At 43.7% G+C, this 19,723-nt stretch overlaps 1 protein-coding gene across 1 annotated transcript in view; it reads left to right on the forward strand.

The window, feature by feature from the left end:
• tox3 (TOX high mobility group box family member 3) overlaps window positions 1-11,399 on the forward strand; it is a 39,482-nt gene extending 28,083 nt beyond the window's left edge. The window contains exons 3-7 of the mRNA XM_068567049.1: window positions 1,187-1,438; window positions 7,818-8,081; window positions 8,190-8,420; window positions 8,599-8,679; window positions 8,928-11,399. Coding sequence (XP_068423150.1) covers window positions 1,187-1,438; window positions 7,818-8,081; window positions 8,190-8,420; window positions 8,599-8,679; window positions 8,928-9,833 — 1,734 coding nt within the window. The 3' untranslated portion in view covers window positions 9,834-11,399. The remainder of the gene's footprint in view (window positions 1-1,186; window positions 1,439-7,817; window positions 8,082-8,189; window positions 8,421-8,598; window positions 8,680-8,927) is intronic.
• The last annotated feature ends 8,324 nt before the right edge of the window (window positions 11,400-19,723 follow it).

A 19,723-nucleotide genomic window follows, 5' to 3' on the forward strand; every position in this document is an offset into this window, starting at 1 on the left:
TCAATCTCAGGTTTATGGGTTTGAGGTTTGTCCAGCGTCACTCTGTTCAGGGTAGGAGGTTGATTCCCATGGCGCAAGCCAAGCGGTGATGCTTAACATGTGCCTAAACGATGTAATGCTGTCACGTTTGTTCACAGCGAGCCAACAAAGAGTGAGACAAGCCAGCTCCCCTTTCAAAGAAGCAGGGTTTATCTCAGAAAGTGAGACGTGATCATCTCCAGGACTCGCAGTCCTGTTGATAATGAAATGCAGGTGTGTGAAAAGGTGAAACCGCCATGCGGGAGACTGTTTGAATTGGCACACATTCCTATTTACTCCTGTTTTTTGGCCTCCGGAGACAATTGTTTTCATGCCAGGAATTGTACGACGCATTTCAAATAGTTGACGCCGACCGTTGGAAGCAGGTCTTAAAACGGTACCAAAGAAGTGAACTGAGGCTTAGAAAGTATAGTGTGTGGGATCAACCCCCGGAGCACACAGTGTTTGTGTTTTCACAGTAGCCTCTTGATGCAAAATCCTGTCTGCATACATGTATGTGGAACTGCACTGTGGTCATCGGGATGATGCGACTATATTGGCTACTCCAGAGAGTAGCTTAATGCAATGTGCGGATGAAAACGAGACCCGAGTAGGTGAACAGTCCCATCTCCAAGAAGGCACATAAGCAAATTAAGTGTGACCAAAAGCTTTAATTCGAAAAGGCAGAAGGATTAGGCTGTTTGATGAGCAGATTTAAGGGTGCAGGCAAGGGGAACATAAAGAAACACTTCTGGCCAAGCGTAATAATCTTTGAAAATGTTCTTTAAACCCATCTCCCTGTGACGTGTATTTCCACTGCACTTCAACCCAACATCTTCCATCCCTAAGATTAAGGGCTTTTATCATGTATCCTCTCTCTCCCGTGATTGCCGCTTGATATTTTTGCTTTTGACGTCTTCCTCTGCACTCGCCCTTTTTCCTTCTTTTTCCTCAAAGTGGACTTTAATAGGTTTAGGAAATGTTACATCTTAGTGCACTTACAGACAAGTGTATTACCACTCTACCAAAACACTCCCTGTATTAAACAAAGTTGTCTGTTTTAATCCCGGAAGGTTTCCTTCCGGCAGGTTAGATAAGGCCCACCTCTGAGAATGTTTCCTGCTTCTTCTGTGCTGCCGGATTTCATGTTTTTCCTCTTCCTTCGCAGACTTTTCACACACCGAGTTTGGGAGACGAGGAGTTTGAGATTCCTCCCATTACGCCTCCGCCTGAGACGGAGTCCGGTCTGGGTCTATCGGAAGTGGACTCCCCTTTCCCAGCAATGCCAGAGCCCCCAGTTCCTCACAGGGGTCTCTTAAACCCGCAGTTCCCCTCTCAGAGCCTGGATCTGCCCTCTATCACCATCTCACGCAACATGATGGACCAGGAAGGGGTGTCTGTCAACAACGGCCAGCCCATGGTGAGCGCTGCGACGCATAGACGGCACTAGCAAATCGAGAAGTCTATTTATTTTCTGTCTTTAGAAATGTTTTCCTCATCTGTCAACACAAAAGAGGGCCTGCAATGGTGCCGCTCCGGTATGTGTCCTACGTGTATCGGCAGCTCCAGATGTGGTTTTTGATGATGTATCCAAACTGAACGATATTCCTTTTTTAAGAATTCACGACTGGACACCCCCGATACCAGACGCACGCAGTCCTCAAATGAGCCCTTTAATAAAGCAAAATGTCACCTTCACAGTTTTTGTATGCCTCCTGTTGTCCCTACATCTGGCACAGCATCTGGCCTTGTTTACAACACAGGAGGTGTATGATCACATTAAGTAAATGTCATGATATTATGTTACTTACTGTGAGGATTTTCTTTAGAAGCACATCTTTTTAAAGTGTGAGTGTGCATGATCTCCCCCTGTAAGGTGAGCAGATGTGAATAGATCACAGGTGTTGAAGTACAAAGCCCATTCAGCCCCAGAAGGACAGTGAAAATAGGACCCAAAAGTGCCACCGTTCCACATGCTCATATTTAATTCATGTTTCCTCCAGAAGCTGCTTTTTTTTCTGTTGTAAATGCTGATGCATGCTTCTGTCCAATGTCACACGGGGTCTTCAGAAGAAGAAGAAAAAAAGGCCAATGCTTTGTTTGGAGTTTAGAATCAGCTTTGTCTTCGCGTTGTATAGAATAACCCTCTACTTTTAGCTTGAGCCTCCTTTCCTCTGATACGGACGGTCAAACATGGGACTGCAGATGAAATAATCACTCTCTTTATGTTACTCTGTGCTATAGATTGTGAGATTGTTGTATTGGGGTGGAAAGGCATTTTCAAATGCCACAATCTTAGAAGCATTGAGGAGGAAAAATGGAAATGTCACCGGCTGAGTAGTTGTCTTACAGACCTATTACAAAAATGGAAGATTCATTTAGAAGAAAAGAAATGAAAGGACAAAGGCACAAGCAGAGAGATGATGATGATGATGATGTTGATACTGGATTGGCTTTGTGAACCACAAAACACGTTGCACTAAGAAGAGGCGCCGTGATAATTGTAACTGTGTGAGTAGATTAAATGTATTTAGACCACCTGCACTCACCCTCCCCGAACACATTTGGTAAATCACATTGATATTAGATACATTTATTTACATTCCTTATGGGAAGGAGGCCATAACATTTTACTGCTCTTTTTTTTTTTTTTCCTGCTTCCATGCTGCGGGCATGTCAAATAATTGCTGCTTTTAAAATATCTCCGCCGCATACAGTAAGTGAGCCCCGGAAGGCTTTTGCCTAAAGAATTTTCATTTCATGGTCAGTTAAGCTTTCTACATCTGGAAGAAACGGAACCTTGACACAATTACATTCCTGACTGTTCTCACGACTTGCTGGAGGATTAGATTTGATTCTCAAACATTATTCCTCTTTAACACCATTTGCATGGCTCATGTCTCTGATTGTGCGGAGACTCTATTAAAAACTGAGGGGAGAATGTGGGTTTCTGCTCCTTGCCTCGTGGCTTTGTCGCCGGCACACTACTCACTTGTTATCAGTCATCACACATTGGAGCTCGTGGTGGCCCTTCATTTCTCCTTTAAATGGGATTGAGCTCTAAAAGTCTTGTGACGATGCCTTTTTTTTCTTCTGGAAAATTCTATTCAACTATGCTTTTTATCTTTTGCCTTTTTTTTTTTTTTTTTTTTAAAAAGAGAACGCAACTTTTAAATAAGATAAGTAACCGCGCTGTTTGCGGTGCATTCTATACACAGAGACAATGATTTACGAAGGCCCTAAGAGGGGTGTTTTGTCATTTTGTCAGCACACTGATAAAGGAATGACAACCTTATATACATGATTACATTCTGTGGTATTTGTTATGGCTGCAGGGGCAAACAAATAAACCGTGCACTATTGCAATTACATTTTTCATCAAGCCGCCATGCTCATATTTCCCAAACACTTGTCTTGGGGTTTCTTTCTTTATACAAGCTTACTGGTGGAGAATATTTAGTGTGTGGAAGCCTGTCTTCTTATCAGAACTTAATGAGAAAGCCAAGCAGTGAATATACCTGGGCAATTTTCAAAAGCTTCTTCCATGCCATTGCATTGCCAAGTGTTCTGCTAATTCCTCTCCCCATAATGTTCAGCGTATGTCTTGTAAATTGGCCACAGATGCCGGGCTTTCTACAAAGAGAAATGCATTTTCTCAGCTGAAATGTGCCTGGCAAGCCATGAATCTGAAGTCATTATTTATTTAATCTGCTCTCCTAACAAGCTTCTGACTCTCATTTTTGTCTCCCAGCATGTGTCCTCCTGATTTGTGATTGAATCTCAATAGTGCCAAATAGTACTGGAGTTGGAGCTGCCAGTATTGCTTTATTCACAATTTCTTCTCGCTTTTTCTCCCCGCTGCACAGCAAGGGTCTCTGGGTTCCATTTCAAAAAACACCTGGTGCCTTCACCACACTTTAGGCTTTGCCTGACACATGTTGGCATACACTGAACTATCCTCCACGATTGGATTTGAAACCTACAGTAACTAGTTGTATAAATTGTTAATTTCAATATTTAGGAGAAATGAGCCCTGCTGTCTTATTACATTAACCACTATGTGGTGATGCATTATATATGTTTCATTAACAACTAGCTGTTTCGCATGTCATTAGCTCTGCAGCAGCAACTATATGCTAATGTCTGGCACAGAGCAGTGTGCTTGCAGCACATGCATCACGCGAGATGAAAGTGGGGCTGGAGAAGAGATGTGCGGTTTGTTGTTCACATGATTTGATATGCCCTGATATTGTGTAGATTGCCAGAGTATAATACGCTGGGTTTTGACTGGTCAAAAACCACTATATCTTGGATCAAATGGAACATGTGAGCACTGTTGCAGAAAGCATGTTTTTCTACACTTCCCTCTTATCTCCCTTCCAAGCCAAGAAGCACTGACATGAGTTGTACATCAATTTAAGAGAGTGGATTTTTTTTTTTTTCCCCCTTCTCTCGCTCCGTTTCTTTTTTCTTTTCTCCCTCGACAGACGGCTATTGTGACATATTGGGTCAGTCAGAAATGAAAGATATTCATGCAGGCATGCAATACTTGTAATGAAGTCTCAGCTTGACCTTCTGCATGATTGATTCTGTAATTTACTTTTCTCAGGCTGCTCTCAAAATGAAATGATGTCATGTTGGACAAGTTTTAAATACCCATAATGCACCGGGAGAAAAAGGGTATGGGTCAGTGGCTGTACCGGACCAAGGGGAGGGAACCGACTGGCCTCACAGTCTGAGGGAGCAGGCGGAAGGTGTGTGTGTGGGGGGGGTGTAAGAAGGAGAGAGATCTGTTTTTAAGTGGGGGTTAGAGGTTGGGAAGATAGATGGACTGAGTTTGAACACCACAGAGGGAGAAAGAGAGAGAAGTGTGTTTGACTGAGACAGGGCAGGGGAAAGAAAAACAATTTATCTTCATGCTATTATAGCCTTTACCGGCATTCAAAATTCCATTTTTCTCATTTGGCTTAAGCACAGACTTCAGCAGGTTGCTGAAAATGGAGGGGGAAAAAAAATAAAATGGTGTACCCATTTAGAAGGCGAGTAAAGGAATATGTGCAGAGCACTGATAAACTATCTTTAATAGGACTGACCTTTCATGCTGGCGAAAGTTACTGGGGGATTCATCCTTATAATTACCATATAGATGATTTTACCCCTCTCCTGCCATGGAACATTTCCAAGAGCTCTGGCATTGATTGAATGGAAATTGAACTTGTTAACATTCTTTTCAGCGTGTTACAGCTCAGTACATGGTGCCACTGTTCATAAATTCTCCTTAAATTCTGATTTCCAATATCTTAAAGAACAGACTGAGGCCTGCTTTCATTGACATCAGTGTTGAGATTTGTATCACTTGGGGAATGCATAATGTTTCTTTTTTTTTTTTCCTGCCGTGTTGTGGGAAAGCTTTTGCACATTGTCAATAGTGTTTTGTTGTTTTATTTATTTTCTCATCTGCTGGTCTTCCGAATGCTTTCTCTGGCTCTGTGTGGAGTGTTTGTGTTAAGTGTGGATGAGGCCAACAATAATGTACAAAAACAAGCCACGTTTCTTCTTTTTGCAGGACGTTGTGAAAAGCATCATGATGTTGCCAGCTTTTTCAGATTCCACGTTGAAAGCAACACAATGGGGAATATTACATATTATTTAAAAAAAGAAAAAAAAAATTGATTTAGGAGAAGATTTTAGCTTGTTAGTGTTTGACCGTACAAACACACAGGCAGACGACACACACACGCACACACACACGGGGCACATCTGTTCACTGTGTACTCAAGATAAGGACTTATTTGCAGATTTACGATGACTATCGAAATATCTAGTTAGATGTCTGCTGTGACTGCTGACAATACTGCAATCAAAATGCAAATGAGAAGGTAGAAGAACATAAATAAACATCCTAGTACCAGATTTATATTCACAATCAAGGCAAATGTTACCTGAGATTATTTCTTTCGCTGTGTTAGGAGCCGTTATCTTTTCATTCAAATCAGACGCGCTGATGTCGGCATTTCTTCCGCGTAACCGTCGTCGTTCTTTCGTCGCGCGGGGTGAAAACGACTGCGACTCCAGCTACTGCTATGATATGTGATAAAGTGAGACATTTGGCAGGCTGTTGAATGTGATATGATTAAGTGTTTAACTGTGGTCATCAGTGCACGTTTCGTTTCTGTTAAATGCACAACATCCAAGGGCCATTGGGAAGAAATCACCATATTCCAAACAAACGGCGGAATGAACCATTGCTCCAAGTCAAAACTGCATCATTGGGATTCGGCAAAAGTGTTATTATACAGATGGCCAAGACTAATGAGCTCAGTGTGTGCGTCTTTGATGTTCGCAGCGAGCAGAGAGCAAACTGCGAGCCATCGTGTTCTCGGTAATGAAGATGACAATAGCACTTGGAACATGCCGTGTTGCAGATATGTAAATCACAGTCATTTGGTCACAGGCTTGTTTATTGCAGCTTTTATTTGCGAGGAAACGGAGAGCTTCCATATTTGAAGCCTCGCAACAATATGTCTCCAATTTCACCCCCACCTTCGGCTCACCTTTTGCAGATTGCTCCTCGCACGCATGTAAATATAAATCCGCCCTCACTTCATAGATTGTATTTATGATAAGCAGTAGACATGGCATATGAGAGGGAGAGAAATGGATTGCAGATCCAATATGTTTGTGTCAGAAATGGTGTTACTATATTGTTTTTGAAGACGCACATTCATAAGGTTCTTTCAATAAAGCCAGGTGTGTGGGTTTATGATGTGTTGATGTTGGGAGAGATTGAGTTTGTGCTGCTGAATACCAGATGGAAGTAGCCAGGGAGAACAAATCACCTTTTTCTGTTGTGTTCCTCTGTTCCATGTCAGCTCTGCTTGCTCTCTGATCAGTCTTCCCTCCGGGGAGCTGGCAGTCCTTGTAATTTCATCCTCGCCACAATCAATGCAAACATGTTGCATGCACCTTCTCTGAGCCTCTTTCCAGAACCAAACGTTTTTGTTTTTTTTCCCAGGACACAAAAAAAGAAGAAAAAAAAACCGCAAAAGAGATTTTGAAAATGTTATTACATTGCAGGCTGTGTGGTGGAGGTGAGGGGAGCTGTCCAAAGCCCTTAAGCTCCATACCTTCACTCAGTTAATTTATGGAGTTGATTATATAGCAGTATTTTTTTTTTCTCTCCACTCTGGCTGTCAAACATGATCTATGAAAGGTGCCTGGGAGTTATAACCTAAAAGTAACGTCACACTAAAGCATACAGGCTTGTGGCCGCCTCAAAACTTAACTGTCATTTAGGTGCATGCGTTCAAACTGCGACTCGAACACTCCTTTTATTGTGGCATTTGAAGTTATGTACCACAGCGCCGGGGAACCGAGTCCACTGTTCCCCTCCAGGGACCGGGCAGTCAAAAAGCTGTGTCACAGATTTCCATACAATAGCGTTTTGAAATGAATCAAGCGAACTGTGTAGCCATCTATTACTGGCTTATAAAGTTGGCTCCTCGGGTGTCGAGATAATTCATCGTGCCCTGTAATAGAGACATTTAAGACCCGGGACATAGTGACATGTGATCTGCCACATGACAATCCGCAGAATCCAATGGCCCGATTTCCTCTCTAGTACGGAGATACAGCTTTGTGCCGTGGCCGGTGGGTTGTCGTAGTGAGTGCAGAGGTAACTCTGAGCTGGAGAAACCTTGGAGAGCAGTATACAAGGGCAAAGGATTAATCAAATAGTTAGTTTGATTATTATTTGCTTAACAAATGTCTTTTTTGCTTGCGTACCCATTTCTTTACAGAATGTTGGACCAGGCCATCATCGCCAGTACCCAACCATCCCAGCCATGGTGATGAAGTCCATCATCAGCATGAACAGCCCCAATGGGATGTTATCCCGGAATCAGCTGACCACCATCAACCAATCCCAACTCAACGCGCAGCTGAGCCTGAACATGGCAGGGCCCAACATGACCCACACTTCCCCGTCACCGCCTGCCAGCAAGTCCGCCACACCGTCTCCCTCCAGCTCCATCAACGAAGACGACCAGGACGAAGGCAACAGGGTGAGCCGAGTTGGAATTCATTTCTGTCAGCGTGTGAAGTCATAATTTGTAGGGCATTGAGGCGTGATGGACATAGTTTAGTAAATGTCTTTATTTCAATCATGGCAGGTCATTGGAGAGAAGAGACCAGCTCCCATCGATCCAATAAAGAAGCCCAAGACTCCGAAGAAGAAGAAGAAGAAGGATCCCAATGAGCCCCAGAAGCCGGTCTCGGCCTATGCTCTGTTCTTCAGAGACACCCAGGCCGCTATCAAGGGTCAGAATCCCAACGCCACATTTGGAGAGGTGTCCAAGATTGTGGCCTCCATGTGGGACGGTCTGGGAGAGGAGCAGAAGCAGGTACGACACAGTTTGATTCCCCAGACTTGTCTGGTTACAAGAGGTTACATCGTCAAAATGAAATGTACGTACAGTATGTGATATGTGTAATTGACTCTGTATGTCACACATTTAACAAAATATCTTTAATTGATATGAGGCTTTATTCATTCACACATACCTTTTTGTGTCATCACAGGTTTACAAAAGCAAAACAGAAGCTGCCAAGAAAGAATATTTAAAAGCCCTTGCCGCATACCGCGCTAGCCTGGTGTCCAAGGTGAGAAACTGTTCCTTTCACATCAAAAATCTGTGAATTTGACAGAATGTATTCTTACATCTCGTCAGAATGTCTCGTATCGCATTGTCTACTATGAAGTACAGAAAACGTGTTTTGCACTGAGAAAAACAACTGAAGCAATTGGATGTACAGTCACTTTACAGTGTACCTAAAGATAGAGGACATGGTATTCTTTAGACGGGAAACTGTGGCCGTGTAGATAAGTTTGGATATGTTTCCCCATCCAGGCTGCAGCAGAATCAGCTGAGGCCCAGACTATCCGCTCGGTGCAGCAGACCCTGGCCTCCACCAGCCTGTCCCCAGGTCTGGTGATGCCTTCACCCCTCAACCAGCACCCCTCCATGTCAGCAGCTGCACATGCGCTCCAACAAGCCATACCACGGGCCATCGCCCCGAAACCTCTGCAGATGAGACTCGGGGGCAATCAGATCGTGACCTCGGTAACGGTCTCCCACCAGAACATGTCCTCCGGGATGTCACCGCAGCTGCTCGGCCAGATGGGTGCCGGAGGGGGCATGGTGGCGGGCGCCCAGTCCACAGCGGTGTCTCAGATGAGCCCACCGATGCAACCGGTGCAGCAGCACGCGATGCAGCAGCTCCAGCAGCAGCAGCAGATGCAGCAGCATCTCCAGCACCATCAGATGCAGCAGCAGCAGATGCACCACCAGCAGATCCAGCAGCAGATGCAGCATCAGCATTTCCAACACCACCTCCAGCAACAGCTGCAGCAGCACCACATGCAACAGCAGCAGCAGCAGCAGCCACACCAACAACAACAACAACAACAGCAGCAGCAGCAGCATCAACAACAACAGCAGCAGCACCACCAACAGCAGCAGCAGCAGCAGCAGCAACAACAGCAGATGCAGATGCAGCACATGCAGATGCAGCATCAGCTGCACCAGCAGCAGATTCAACATCTCCAGCAGCAGCAGCAGCAGCAGCAGCAGCAGCAGCAGCAGCAGCAGCAGCACCAGTCCCAGTGTTCCCCACCCCAGCACTCTCCTGGTACACCCCATTCAGTGGGAGGCTCTGCATCGCTCGGCAGCCCCCAGCCGGCCTCACAGCAGCAACCACACCCCTCCCAAATCCAGGCCCATGCCCAGGCGCTGTCCCAAGTCAGCATTTACTGAGCCAAATGGAAATCCTAACTCGCAGAGCAGGAATAGAATAAAAGCATCACTCCACGTTGCTTTTCTAAGTTGCACTTAAAAAGTGTGAAAGGTTTAGAATGTTATACAAAGAACTTGTCCATTGTTATAGACGGATATGCACACGCGTGTACAGGGGGGTAAACATGTTAACTGGGTTTTTGTCTATAAAATAGGCTGAGCTATGACAGAAGCCTGTTGAGGCGAGCGCCCGGTGTTGGTTGAGTTGTTTGTTTTTTTGCGGTCTGTCAGTTGTCAATTTAAACTGACTGGGAACACAATATGCTGAAGGACGCGTGTCTTTCACTGTTTTATTTAACAATAAAGCTTTATTTATGAGGCCAGAGTTGTCAGTCTGAATGCGTTTCAACAAAAGGATTTCTAATAGCTCTTACCTGGACTGAGTGACTCGGAGGATCTTTGCTGGGAACCAGTAACCCACACATCAATCTTTGTTCCCTCACCGGCCAGTAAATAGCGAGACTTTCTCTCCACAAACCTTTCTCTTTCACCTGTCGTCGATGCAACCGTTCAACAGAGGCGTGGAGGAACCGGTTGATCAAATCGTCACACGTCGGAGGCCCAGTGATATTTGAACACATTGATATCATGTCACAGATGCAGGACTTGTCTTGAAGAATACGGGAAACAGAAGAAGAAGAAAAAAAATACAAAGGCCAGGGACACAGATGTCCGAATGAATGACTGAACAGACTGAGACAGAAACTGCCATAAATCATTTATCTCATTACATCATCAAACCGTAGCTGTAATCTGCTGTACATGTTTTGTAGAGCGAGGAGACGAGACCTCGCGTATCCAATCATCTTTGCCCAAAAGCGTGTAACTGGCAACCCCCCCCTCCCCCACCCACACCCCCCAAAATGATCTTCTTTATTCTATTTGTTTTTACTTCAGATGTTTAACAATTAAATTATGTTTTTATTTTGTGTAACAAAGGGGATATTTTATGGTAAATACAAATGTCAAGGCAGATGGTTTGGGGATTGATGTATTTTTACTCTGCTCCTTGATACGTCATTGTTTTAAAAAAGGAAAAAAAGAACTAGCAGAGCCAGTTTCTTGCACTGCCAAAGCCAACTGAAAAAGGCATCGGAGTTATTTTTGCCAGCTGTACAGAAGTCCCTGGAAAAAAAGAAATTGTTGTACATTTTTCATATCACATGTTGTAAAGTTTTAATATGTGAGGCTTTAATTAAAACATTGTTAAACGACCTGTGGATTGCTATATCACATAGTGCATTTCTGCTCTTTTATACTTTTTTATGAGTTACAATAGCAGCAATTCATTTTGTTTGTATTTTGCTTACGAACCAACTGCTTTTGAAAACTGTCCATAGAATAAACGCATATCGGTATGGAGTTCTTGAAAGGTTGTTTTCAGCTTACAATAGGAAAAGTAATTTAATGTTTGAGTTTTTGCTCGGCCATGAAGACAAATCCAGAGACATTCCATCACTAATATGATAGTAGCCATAATTTTGTATGAAGTATTATATATTTCTTTGTGTCTCTGTTCAAAATTAAACTATCAATCACAAATATTTATTTGAAGGAATCTGTTTATTTCAAAAGCTTTATTATTACCCACTCTAAAAAAAAAAAGGTTGTTTTCCATGGAGTAGTTACATCAGAGCGAAACATAATTGGCAGTGGTCTACGAGCATCCGCGTTGGCATCGCTCTAGTGTGTGCTGCTTCTCGGTGATTTAAACGGAAGTGCGTTGTAACGGCGTGTAAAACAGTGTCGATACTGGACAAGGTCAGCATGTACAGTAACTGGTACTTGTCTCAATAACAGTCCCCTTCTCACACACCAGTGCATTGGATTCTGCCTCTTCCTTACTCCCTTCAAAATCGCTTCATTTCCAAGACATCCCCAGGGGTTTGCTGAGCTCCCTTGAATAAAATGGTGAGCGGGGGAGGGAAGGCAGGCAAACAATAATTATCATATCTTCACAATAGGCTGTGAATCCACTGGCCCAGAGAAGGGCCTTTTTAAAAATATATATATTCCAAAGGCAGCTGAGGCATTTTAGACATGGCTTAATGTTAGTTACAAATTAGGAGAGACAATCTGCTCCTGTGCTTCTGTGATAGCGGCTTGATAGAATTTTCAATTTTTTTTAAATTTTTTTTTTGGGGGGGGGTTTTGTTTTCAATTAGTTAGTTTTTGAGGAAGGCATTTGTAATTTTGGCCCCGGCGTCATCGCTGCTGCCGCGGTGATTGGCTCTTGGGCTCGGTGTGGAAAACGATGGCCATTTCTCTGCCGTGATTAATTACAGCATCTGTCCTGTCAGAAGCCTGAGTGAAGAGGTCTGCGGGAAAACTGCAAATAAGCGCTGGCAACAGTCTTAAAGTGCTTATGATGAAATGAAAATTAAAAACAGCAAGTGCCGCGCATGACCTGAATGTTAACACGGGGGAAGAGGAGACGAGAATGTGGGAGCGGTTGTCCATGGATACCAAACGCATGCTTTAAAAACACACAGTAATGAGGCTCTGGGAAATCGCCGTTATTATTCTGAACAGATTCACAGCAGAGCCCATTAATAATGCATGGGGTTCCTTGTTATTCCATAACCCCTCAGTACTGCGGTCACTGTGTGTACAAATATCTCACAGCCAGGGTTGGAGTTATGGGACTCTGCAATAAAAAGGTTACAGATATTTTCAAAACACTGCTATACACACACACATAATTTACAAGGATAATACACTGTTCCTCCTATAATGGGGACTGGTTTAATTTGAATAGGTGAATAAATAAATGCCCCTGCTTTGTGCTGTTGTATGTGCAAGATAAATATTTCTTCCCAGAGTGCAACATGATATTATCACAGAAGCAGGAGGCAATCAATGCTCTCCTCCTTTTTTTTTTTTTTATTTGCCCTCATCATTAACTACCGCTGATGAAGGGCACTGTGACATTAATATGTCGTTTGAGTAATGCAATCATGAGGTGACCTAATTGTCCTCCACCTCCCCACTGGGGTCAGTTGCTCGGCACCGTGCCGAGGATGACGAAGGAGTCAGATGTGGAAGCTAAGGGATTCTATATTTTAATGATTTATTTGGCTCTTTTGTTGTTTTCCCGTTCATCACACATTAACAATGTGAGCAGAACAAAAGCCCTGCTGACACTGACCATCTGACCAGCAGACCCACGCTGCAGCCAATCCCCTCAGTCTGGACTCAGGTCGCAGATGCAGGGCCCGCCGCTCTGCCCGGATACTACGCCTTGAGAAGAAGAAAAAAATCGAATAAACAGGCCTTTTCTTAGCGATTAAGGGGAAGTGCAGAGACAAACGAGCCGACTCTTCCAATGCCGGCCCTCGGTTGTACAGGGAGGAACGACGAGGGCCTCCGGTCAAATGGATGACTCTGTTTCAGGAATTCTTGACCTTGCGATGATGAGCTTTGTGAAGAGAACTATTGACCTCTGAGATGAATAGTGAACTTTATTTGAGCGCTGCTGGCTGGCTGGACTGTTGACATCCCTGACCAATGGTGACGTTTGTTTAGAGAACTTTTGACCCGGCAGACTTAAGGAGCGCCATCGACGGTGCCTCCGAGCTAAGTTAATGGTACGTTCAGGGGGGGGCGAGTGTAAATATTATGATGGCCTCGCACAATCTTTCTGATAATCTTATTGTTGAGCGTCCAATTCTATTCATCATTAACTTGGTAAATCAATTAAACCCATTCATTTTGATTTGTGCTAATTTTGATGAATTATCGGGAAGAATAAACACAAGCAAGGAATACAGATTTGCTATTCTGCAGGAAATATGAACCCAAGCACAAATAATCACATTTGCAGTCTTTTGTTCCCTCTCTGTCCCTTTTCATCTCTCACAGCCACGTGCACGCGCACGCAACGTGCAAACTCACACAGACACACAATTTCCATCCGCGGATTTCTGCTCAATGATGTTGCCTTGGTGACGCAGTGATTCAGCCATTAGGCTTAGCCCCCTCTTTTGTAGAGTTGTGTTATGGTAGATCTGATCTGCCAGTCTTTTGGCAACAACACAATTCCGATAAACACACTCAGAAAACCGTACGCCGCTATGATTGATGCTGCTGTTTAATATCGCCAGAGGCACTGCTGTGGCTCTTAATGACTGTAAATAAGCCTATTTCCTGTAAATGATTAACACTATGTAATCATAATGAGAGGATTGACATGGATCGACAATGTAAAAGCACCACATCTGAATTATGCAATGATTAAAAAACAGTCATTGAGATGTCGCAGCCCGCCTTGTGATTGTGTTGACATGCCTCAAGAGTCATTAGATACTTTGCAATCACAAACTCAAAGAATGCAATTTTTCATGCAAATGCTTTTTTTTTTTTTTAAATACATATTTGAGAGTGAATCGTGAGCAGTCAAGCACGGGCTGGAACGAGAGCAGATAAGCTACAGCCGCCATCCGGCTGCTGTCAACGTTCTAAAAAGGTCACGGAATAAACATCTGAAAGCCCAAAGACAAAAAGTGTTTCTTAGAAGCAGTCGTCGCCGTAACAATAACAGCAGCGAGCGTACGAGGAGCTGGTTTGTTTCAGAGGCTCATGGTTCCCTCAGAGTGTTATTGTGCATTGTCAGTATTGTGCGCACCAAATGCATCTGGAGCATTTTTTTCTCTGTTGAGTTCTGCAGTCACTCTAAAGAAATGCACAACGCACACTGTCAGTAATTTGAGAAAGCGTTCTCTATTGTGACAGATCATCATGCCCCAGAGGTTGACAGATGTCCCCGCATTGTATGGAAAGCAACGGCAGTCCCTTTTTATTTGGACTTGCCTGGTTTAAGAATGTAAAATCCAGCTCGGCCCCCAAACCCCCCCACCACACTGCCACCGATTTATTTCATCAGTATTTTATGGGCTTTGTGTTCAGCAGAGGATCCCGTCACTGAAATTGCCTTTTATTGCAACTTACTTACCCTGTTAATATAGGCTATTACAGAGCCAACATGTTTCTATGGCAACAAAACTGATAAAGTGTACCAGGAGACTGGAGTGATAGATTACACGTGCACGCTGTGTCACATCCAATTAACTCAAACTGACTGTACACCACATTATGCCACGACTTGCAGGAAAATCAATAAATATGGACGGTACCCAACAAGGTCCCCCCTCTGTTTCTTTCTTTCATCCTTTACGATGGCAGCGAAGCCAAGACAGATCATGCCACTAGGATGTCCCTGCTGCTACAAGAGGCAGGTGCTGTGTAGACACCATTCAAAACTTGGCCTATTCAGTCCAACTCCTCTAACGCTCCATTCATGCATAGCAAAACACCATCTGCTCCTGTTTTGCCCGGAGCAATCACAGCTGACCAAAAAAAAAAAAAGAGGAAAAAAAAAGAAATCCATGATAACAGCTGTTGCTAAACAAAAGCCAAACAAAAGGGGGTAGGAAAAGGTTAGAGACAAGTTCGACACCAAAAATTACTCATTGGAGAGGGTGAAGGAAAACATTTACTCTTGGTAATAGTCCGGGAAATGGGATGCCATCCAGCAGAGCGGCGGGGAAAGGGTTAAACGTGAGGCGTTCAATCTGTGGGCTTGGCAGACTTGAAACAGTACAGGATCAGGTGATAATAGATTCAAGCTGAGGATGATTCTTTTACACAGTCTGTTCTCAGGGTGCAGACGCAAATGAGCCATCCAGTCTGCCCACAGTGACTGGCTGCTGTCTGGAGTGCATGCAGAAGCAGAAGATAGATAGATAGATGCACGCGGGCTTTCCATCCATACCGAACACACCTGTTGGCAGGAGAAAAGGTGACTGCCTTTCGTTTCATGACAGCAACTAACAAGTTATTTCATTATAAAATACTCTTTGGTGTTTGAAAGGTCAGAAACTACAGAAATATTATCAGCAACGTGTCTTTAAAGTGTCAAAGGTGAAAGTACTCACTGTGTAGAGGAACTGAGCCTTTCAGATTACTATATTACAATATATAATAACAATTGGTTTATTATCATTAATGCATTAACTGTTTATTTAACTCTGTGTTTCAATGTAAGGATTGGAAGAATACAATGCATACAATATTTTATGAATTCATCAAATGTTTTCTTTGGAAAATGTTCGTCTGAAAAGAGTCGCTGTGAAATAGTTTTGAAATACTAGCAACTAAAGTAAATTACTAGTATTTTCCACTGCTGATTTCTTTTCATAAACAACTCAAATAACTTTGTTTTTACAGAAAGTACATACATGAAATCTCTGCGTTCACATCCAAGCCAAGCATTAGGAGCAATGCGCTGCTGTAAAGCACCCGGGTGGCAATTTGGGGTGAAGATTGTACTAAAATAATGATTAAAAAACAAGAAAACCTTAATGACAGAGGAGAAAAGAAAGAAACAATTTTAAAAAAAGAGACAGACATACATGTGACATCGCTTCAGCGAGGCTTATAGTTTCCGCCCACCCGTGCTTTATGCTATTGTGCTGTGATTGGCAGCGGTTCGTCGACCCTGTGAGGCCTGGCTTGATCTAATGTATGGCTGCTGACCTGGGGGGGAGGGGCCGCGAGCGAAGGTGAAAGACCGAACAGCTTGCATGCCTCTAGACCTCAGCTGCCCATGCAGAAGGGCGAGCTGTAAAACCACCGTTTGAGCCACATAGCCGTGTCACGGCATCTCCACACACAAAGCCCACAGGAACTGGAATGCACCTTGATATACAATGAGCCGGTGAGACGGCGGCCCGAGGAGGAACAAAGTCAAAGTGGAGGAAGAAGAGGAGGAGAGAGGGACCAGTGAATGATGATGATACCCATTGTCCCCATGGGGATAATTAAGTTGTGTCTTATCGTACCTTATGCTGACGATGAACAGACCAGGATCTAATTGCATCTTGGCATAATTCATAACATTAAAATAATTCCTTAACCTCACGGTACCAGATGGTCGGGTGTGTTTTTGCAGCCATAAAACAAGTGAATCTGCACGAGAAGCAGGAAAAGCGGTGCAGAATAAACTCTTCATATTTCTATGATGAGATGGAGTGACATCACCTGCTTTTCCAGATGCCGGGACTCCAAGAAGGAGCAGTGTAATAACAAAACAACAACAACAAAGCTGGAGATGATTTGCAAATGTATTTTTAACCAATTTGACTATGAAACATGCAAATCTGTGGGGTTGGACCTCGATGCTTTGAGGGATTTCATAGGCAGGGCTTTTATTTATAAACAGAAGCTCCTATGGCAGTTGATCAGTCAATTTGCCTAACAAATAGCTTTTCAGTTGGCTGCACACGACGGCCCTTTTATTTGCGACACCGTCTCAAGCGCACTTGAAGCAAAACAAGAGTAAAAATAAATGATCAAAATGAGCGATTCTTGGGGAGAGAGAGAACAGACAGCTGCTCTTTCAGGTCACATCCTGAGCTATGAACTCTGCTGAGCAGCTTAACATGGCTGCGTGGATGCCTGGACAGTGTACAGTGGACTTGTAATGAAGAGGGGAGAGACAGGACAGAAGACAGGCTCCAGCCTCACGCCATTAGAGGTGATTTGTCTGCCAAACTGATCCCGGTCCCGGTAGTTTTATCAGTTTAATGCCCAGGCAGCGTTCATTATTTCTTTGCCGGGAGGGTCAGCCTCTCTTCAGCAGAACAAGTGTGGGTTGTGTTTCTGTCAAAGAGGGAGGGGGGTTAGTGCTTGACCCGCAAAGCCATTCAGCGCTCAGAGTGATCCATTGTTTGGGTCCTCTCTTTGTTCGGTGCCTGCAGAGAGAGAAGGGGCCAGCGAAAGGGGAGGGAAGGAGCAGAGCCGGGGTCTCGCTGGGTGCCAGGGGTCTGCACTTACCCTCAACACATTCTCACCTACCGTCCTTTTAGTCCTAAAAGGCCATGCGGCCTAATTTTTATTTATGTACCAGTGTTTTAGCACATACTGAAGACGCTGCACTTTTAAACTTACAACGCAGGGGCAGCTGAAATATTTAAAATAGCTTGCGTCGAGGCCGGCAAGATAGACTGTTTTTTTTTCTTCTTTTTTCTCATTGTGATGATACTCAAAGAGTATAAAAGCAGACTGGTCTCACTACTGTAAACACTTCATATACGAGTAAATAATATTAGGGTTGCAATTGTGGGATTTGCCTCCGTAAAGCTTTTAAACCCTGCAAGCAAATGATGTATTCAAAGTTGAATCTGCAGGGATGCAAAAGATAACTTCTCAGCTATCAATGTGATGAACTTGCCCTTTTTTACCCATGAAAAAATAAAAGCTTTTAGGAATTTTCCACATGCAATATGCTGAGAGGTTGCATGCTGGCTCAACGGAGAAACAGCTTTCACAGTCCCGCATTTCTGGGCGGAGGTTCCACGTTCTCCTGGTGTTTATGTAGGTTTGCTCCCACATACATAAACCATGAACCTCAAAGTATGTGCATTTCCATCCACATGTTTCTATGCACATTTTCAATTTGAGCATAGAAACACCTGAGTGGAAACACTGGAAGTTGGCGAAAAAGGTTCTACGCTTGGGTGAAGTGGCGAAGTTGGTGTGCCCATAAAAACTAAATGAGATAGCACACAAACACGATCCACCCACCAGATACAGGCAAAGGTTTCATTTACACTACTTCAGATGATTACAGATTATATGTATACACATTTGCTCTTGGTATCATTACTATTAATAAGAGTTACGGATGTCCAAATCAATTCACATGTCTAGTTTATCACTGACTAAAGAAACAAGTAACACATGGCTGGTGGAGGTCAGCTATTTAACACCGTCCTATTTCCAGCCTTATAGCAGTTTGTGTGTGTGTGTGTGTGTGTCTGCAGCCAATTATCCTCTTTTTGCTCTCATAAAACCTTTCAGCTTTTGCTTTCAGGTGATGTGTCTTGGCCAAGTTTATTGCACCAATATGGACGACAATAGATGAGACAGACTGCTGAGGTTCAATTTATCGGGTCAGACAAACTTCCGCTGTCGTGGTTCATTACTGGGAGGCTCGGAGCGGCACAGACACACACAGTCACATCACTGTGTCGCTTCAGCACCGCACAACATAAATGTCGCATCTGTACAAAGTGAACCTCCGACTAATACTTTTCAAATAGGATCTTGGAGACGTACTCTCACACAGGTGTTTTCAATTATTCTGACTGATTAGACCCGCTGCTCGGGTTGCACTCGGGCGGAGTAACGCTGGGATTTACTTCAGGTCACCAAACTCCATGTAGAAAGGAGAAAGATGAAGGTGTAAACTGTCCCGCCCCAACAGGTGCAACAAAACTAACAAACGAGCGAGAGGTGTCAATCAGTCTAATTCTGTACACGCCCAGAATCCTGAGAAGAGGTTTAATCAGGCAAATAGAGGGAAAACACTTGCGTGCCGCCCCAAGCCAAAGATTATGCAGAGACTTACAACTAAATGAACAGCACGTTGCTTCAACTACTGTGAGTTAGCTTGTTGAATAAGTAGGATAAGAATATATCCCACCACCTTCACTGTGCCGTATAGGTCACGTGGAGGGGCGGTCACAGCACTGTATATTGTGTTACTCTCCATCTTTGTCTTTTTTTCTACTAAGATTCTGTAACACTAAAATGTTGAGCTGGGATTAATATAATGCCCAATCGAATGAAATCTACTCTTGGCTGAGTACTGCCTCCTGTCATTTAGTTTTCTGCGTTGTCCATCATTTCATTCAATAAAGAGAGGAAACTGCATAAAAGAAAACTGCAAGAAACTGCAAAACTGGCCATCTGGAAGTTTGGGAAGACGATACTGCACAGCTGATCCCTCGCAGGACAAACCGGCTGGTGGTCATAGAGTGTTTATTTTAGGCTTCTGTATGATCCTCTGC

Source organism: Clinocottus analis, unplaced genomic scaffold (assembly GCF_023055335.1).
Source record: "Clinocottus analis isolate CAN_PGR_092001 unplaced genomic scaffold, fCliAna1.0.p SCAF_1, whole genome shotgun sequence".
Taxonomy (NCBI): Eukaryota; Metazoa; Chordata; class Actinopteri; order Perciformes; family Cottidae; genus Clinocottus; species Clinocottus analis.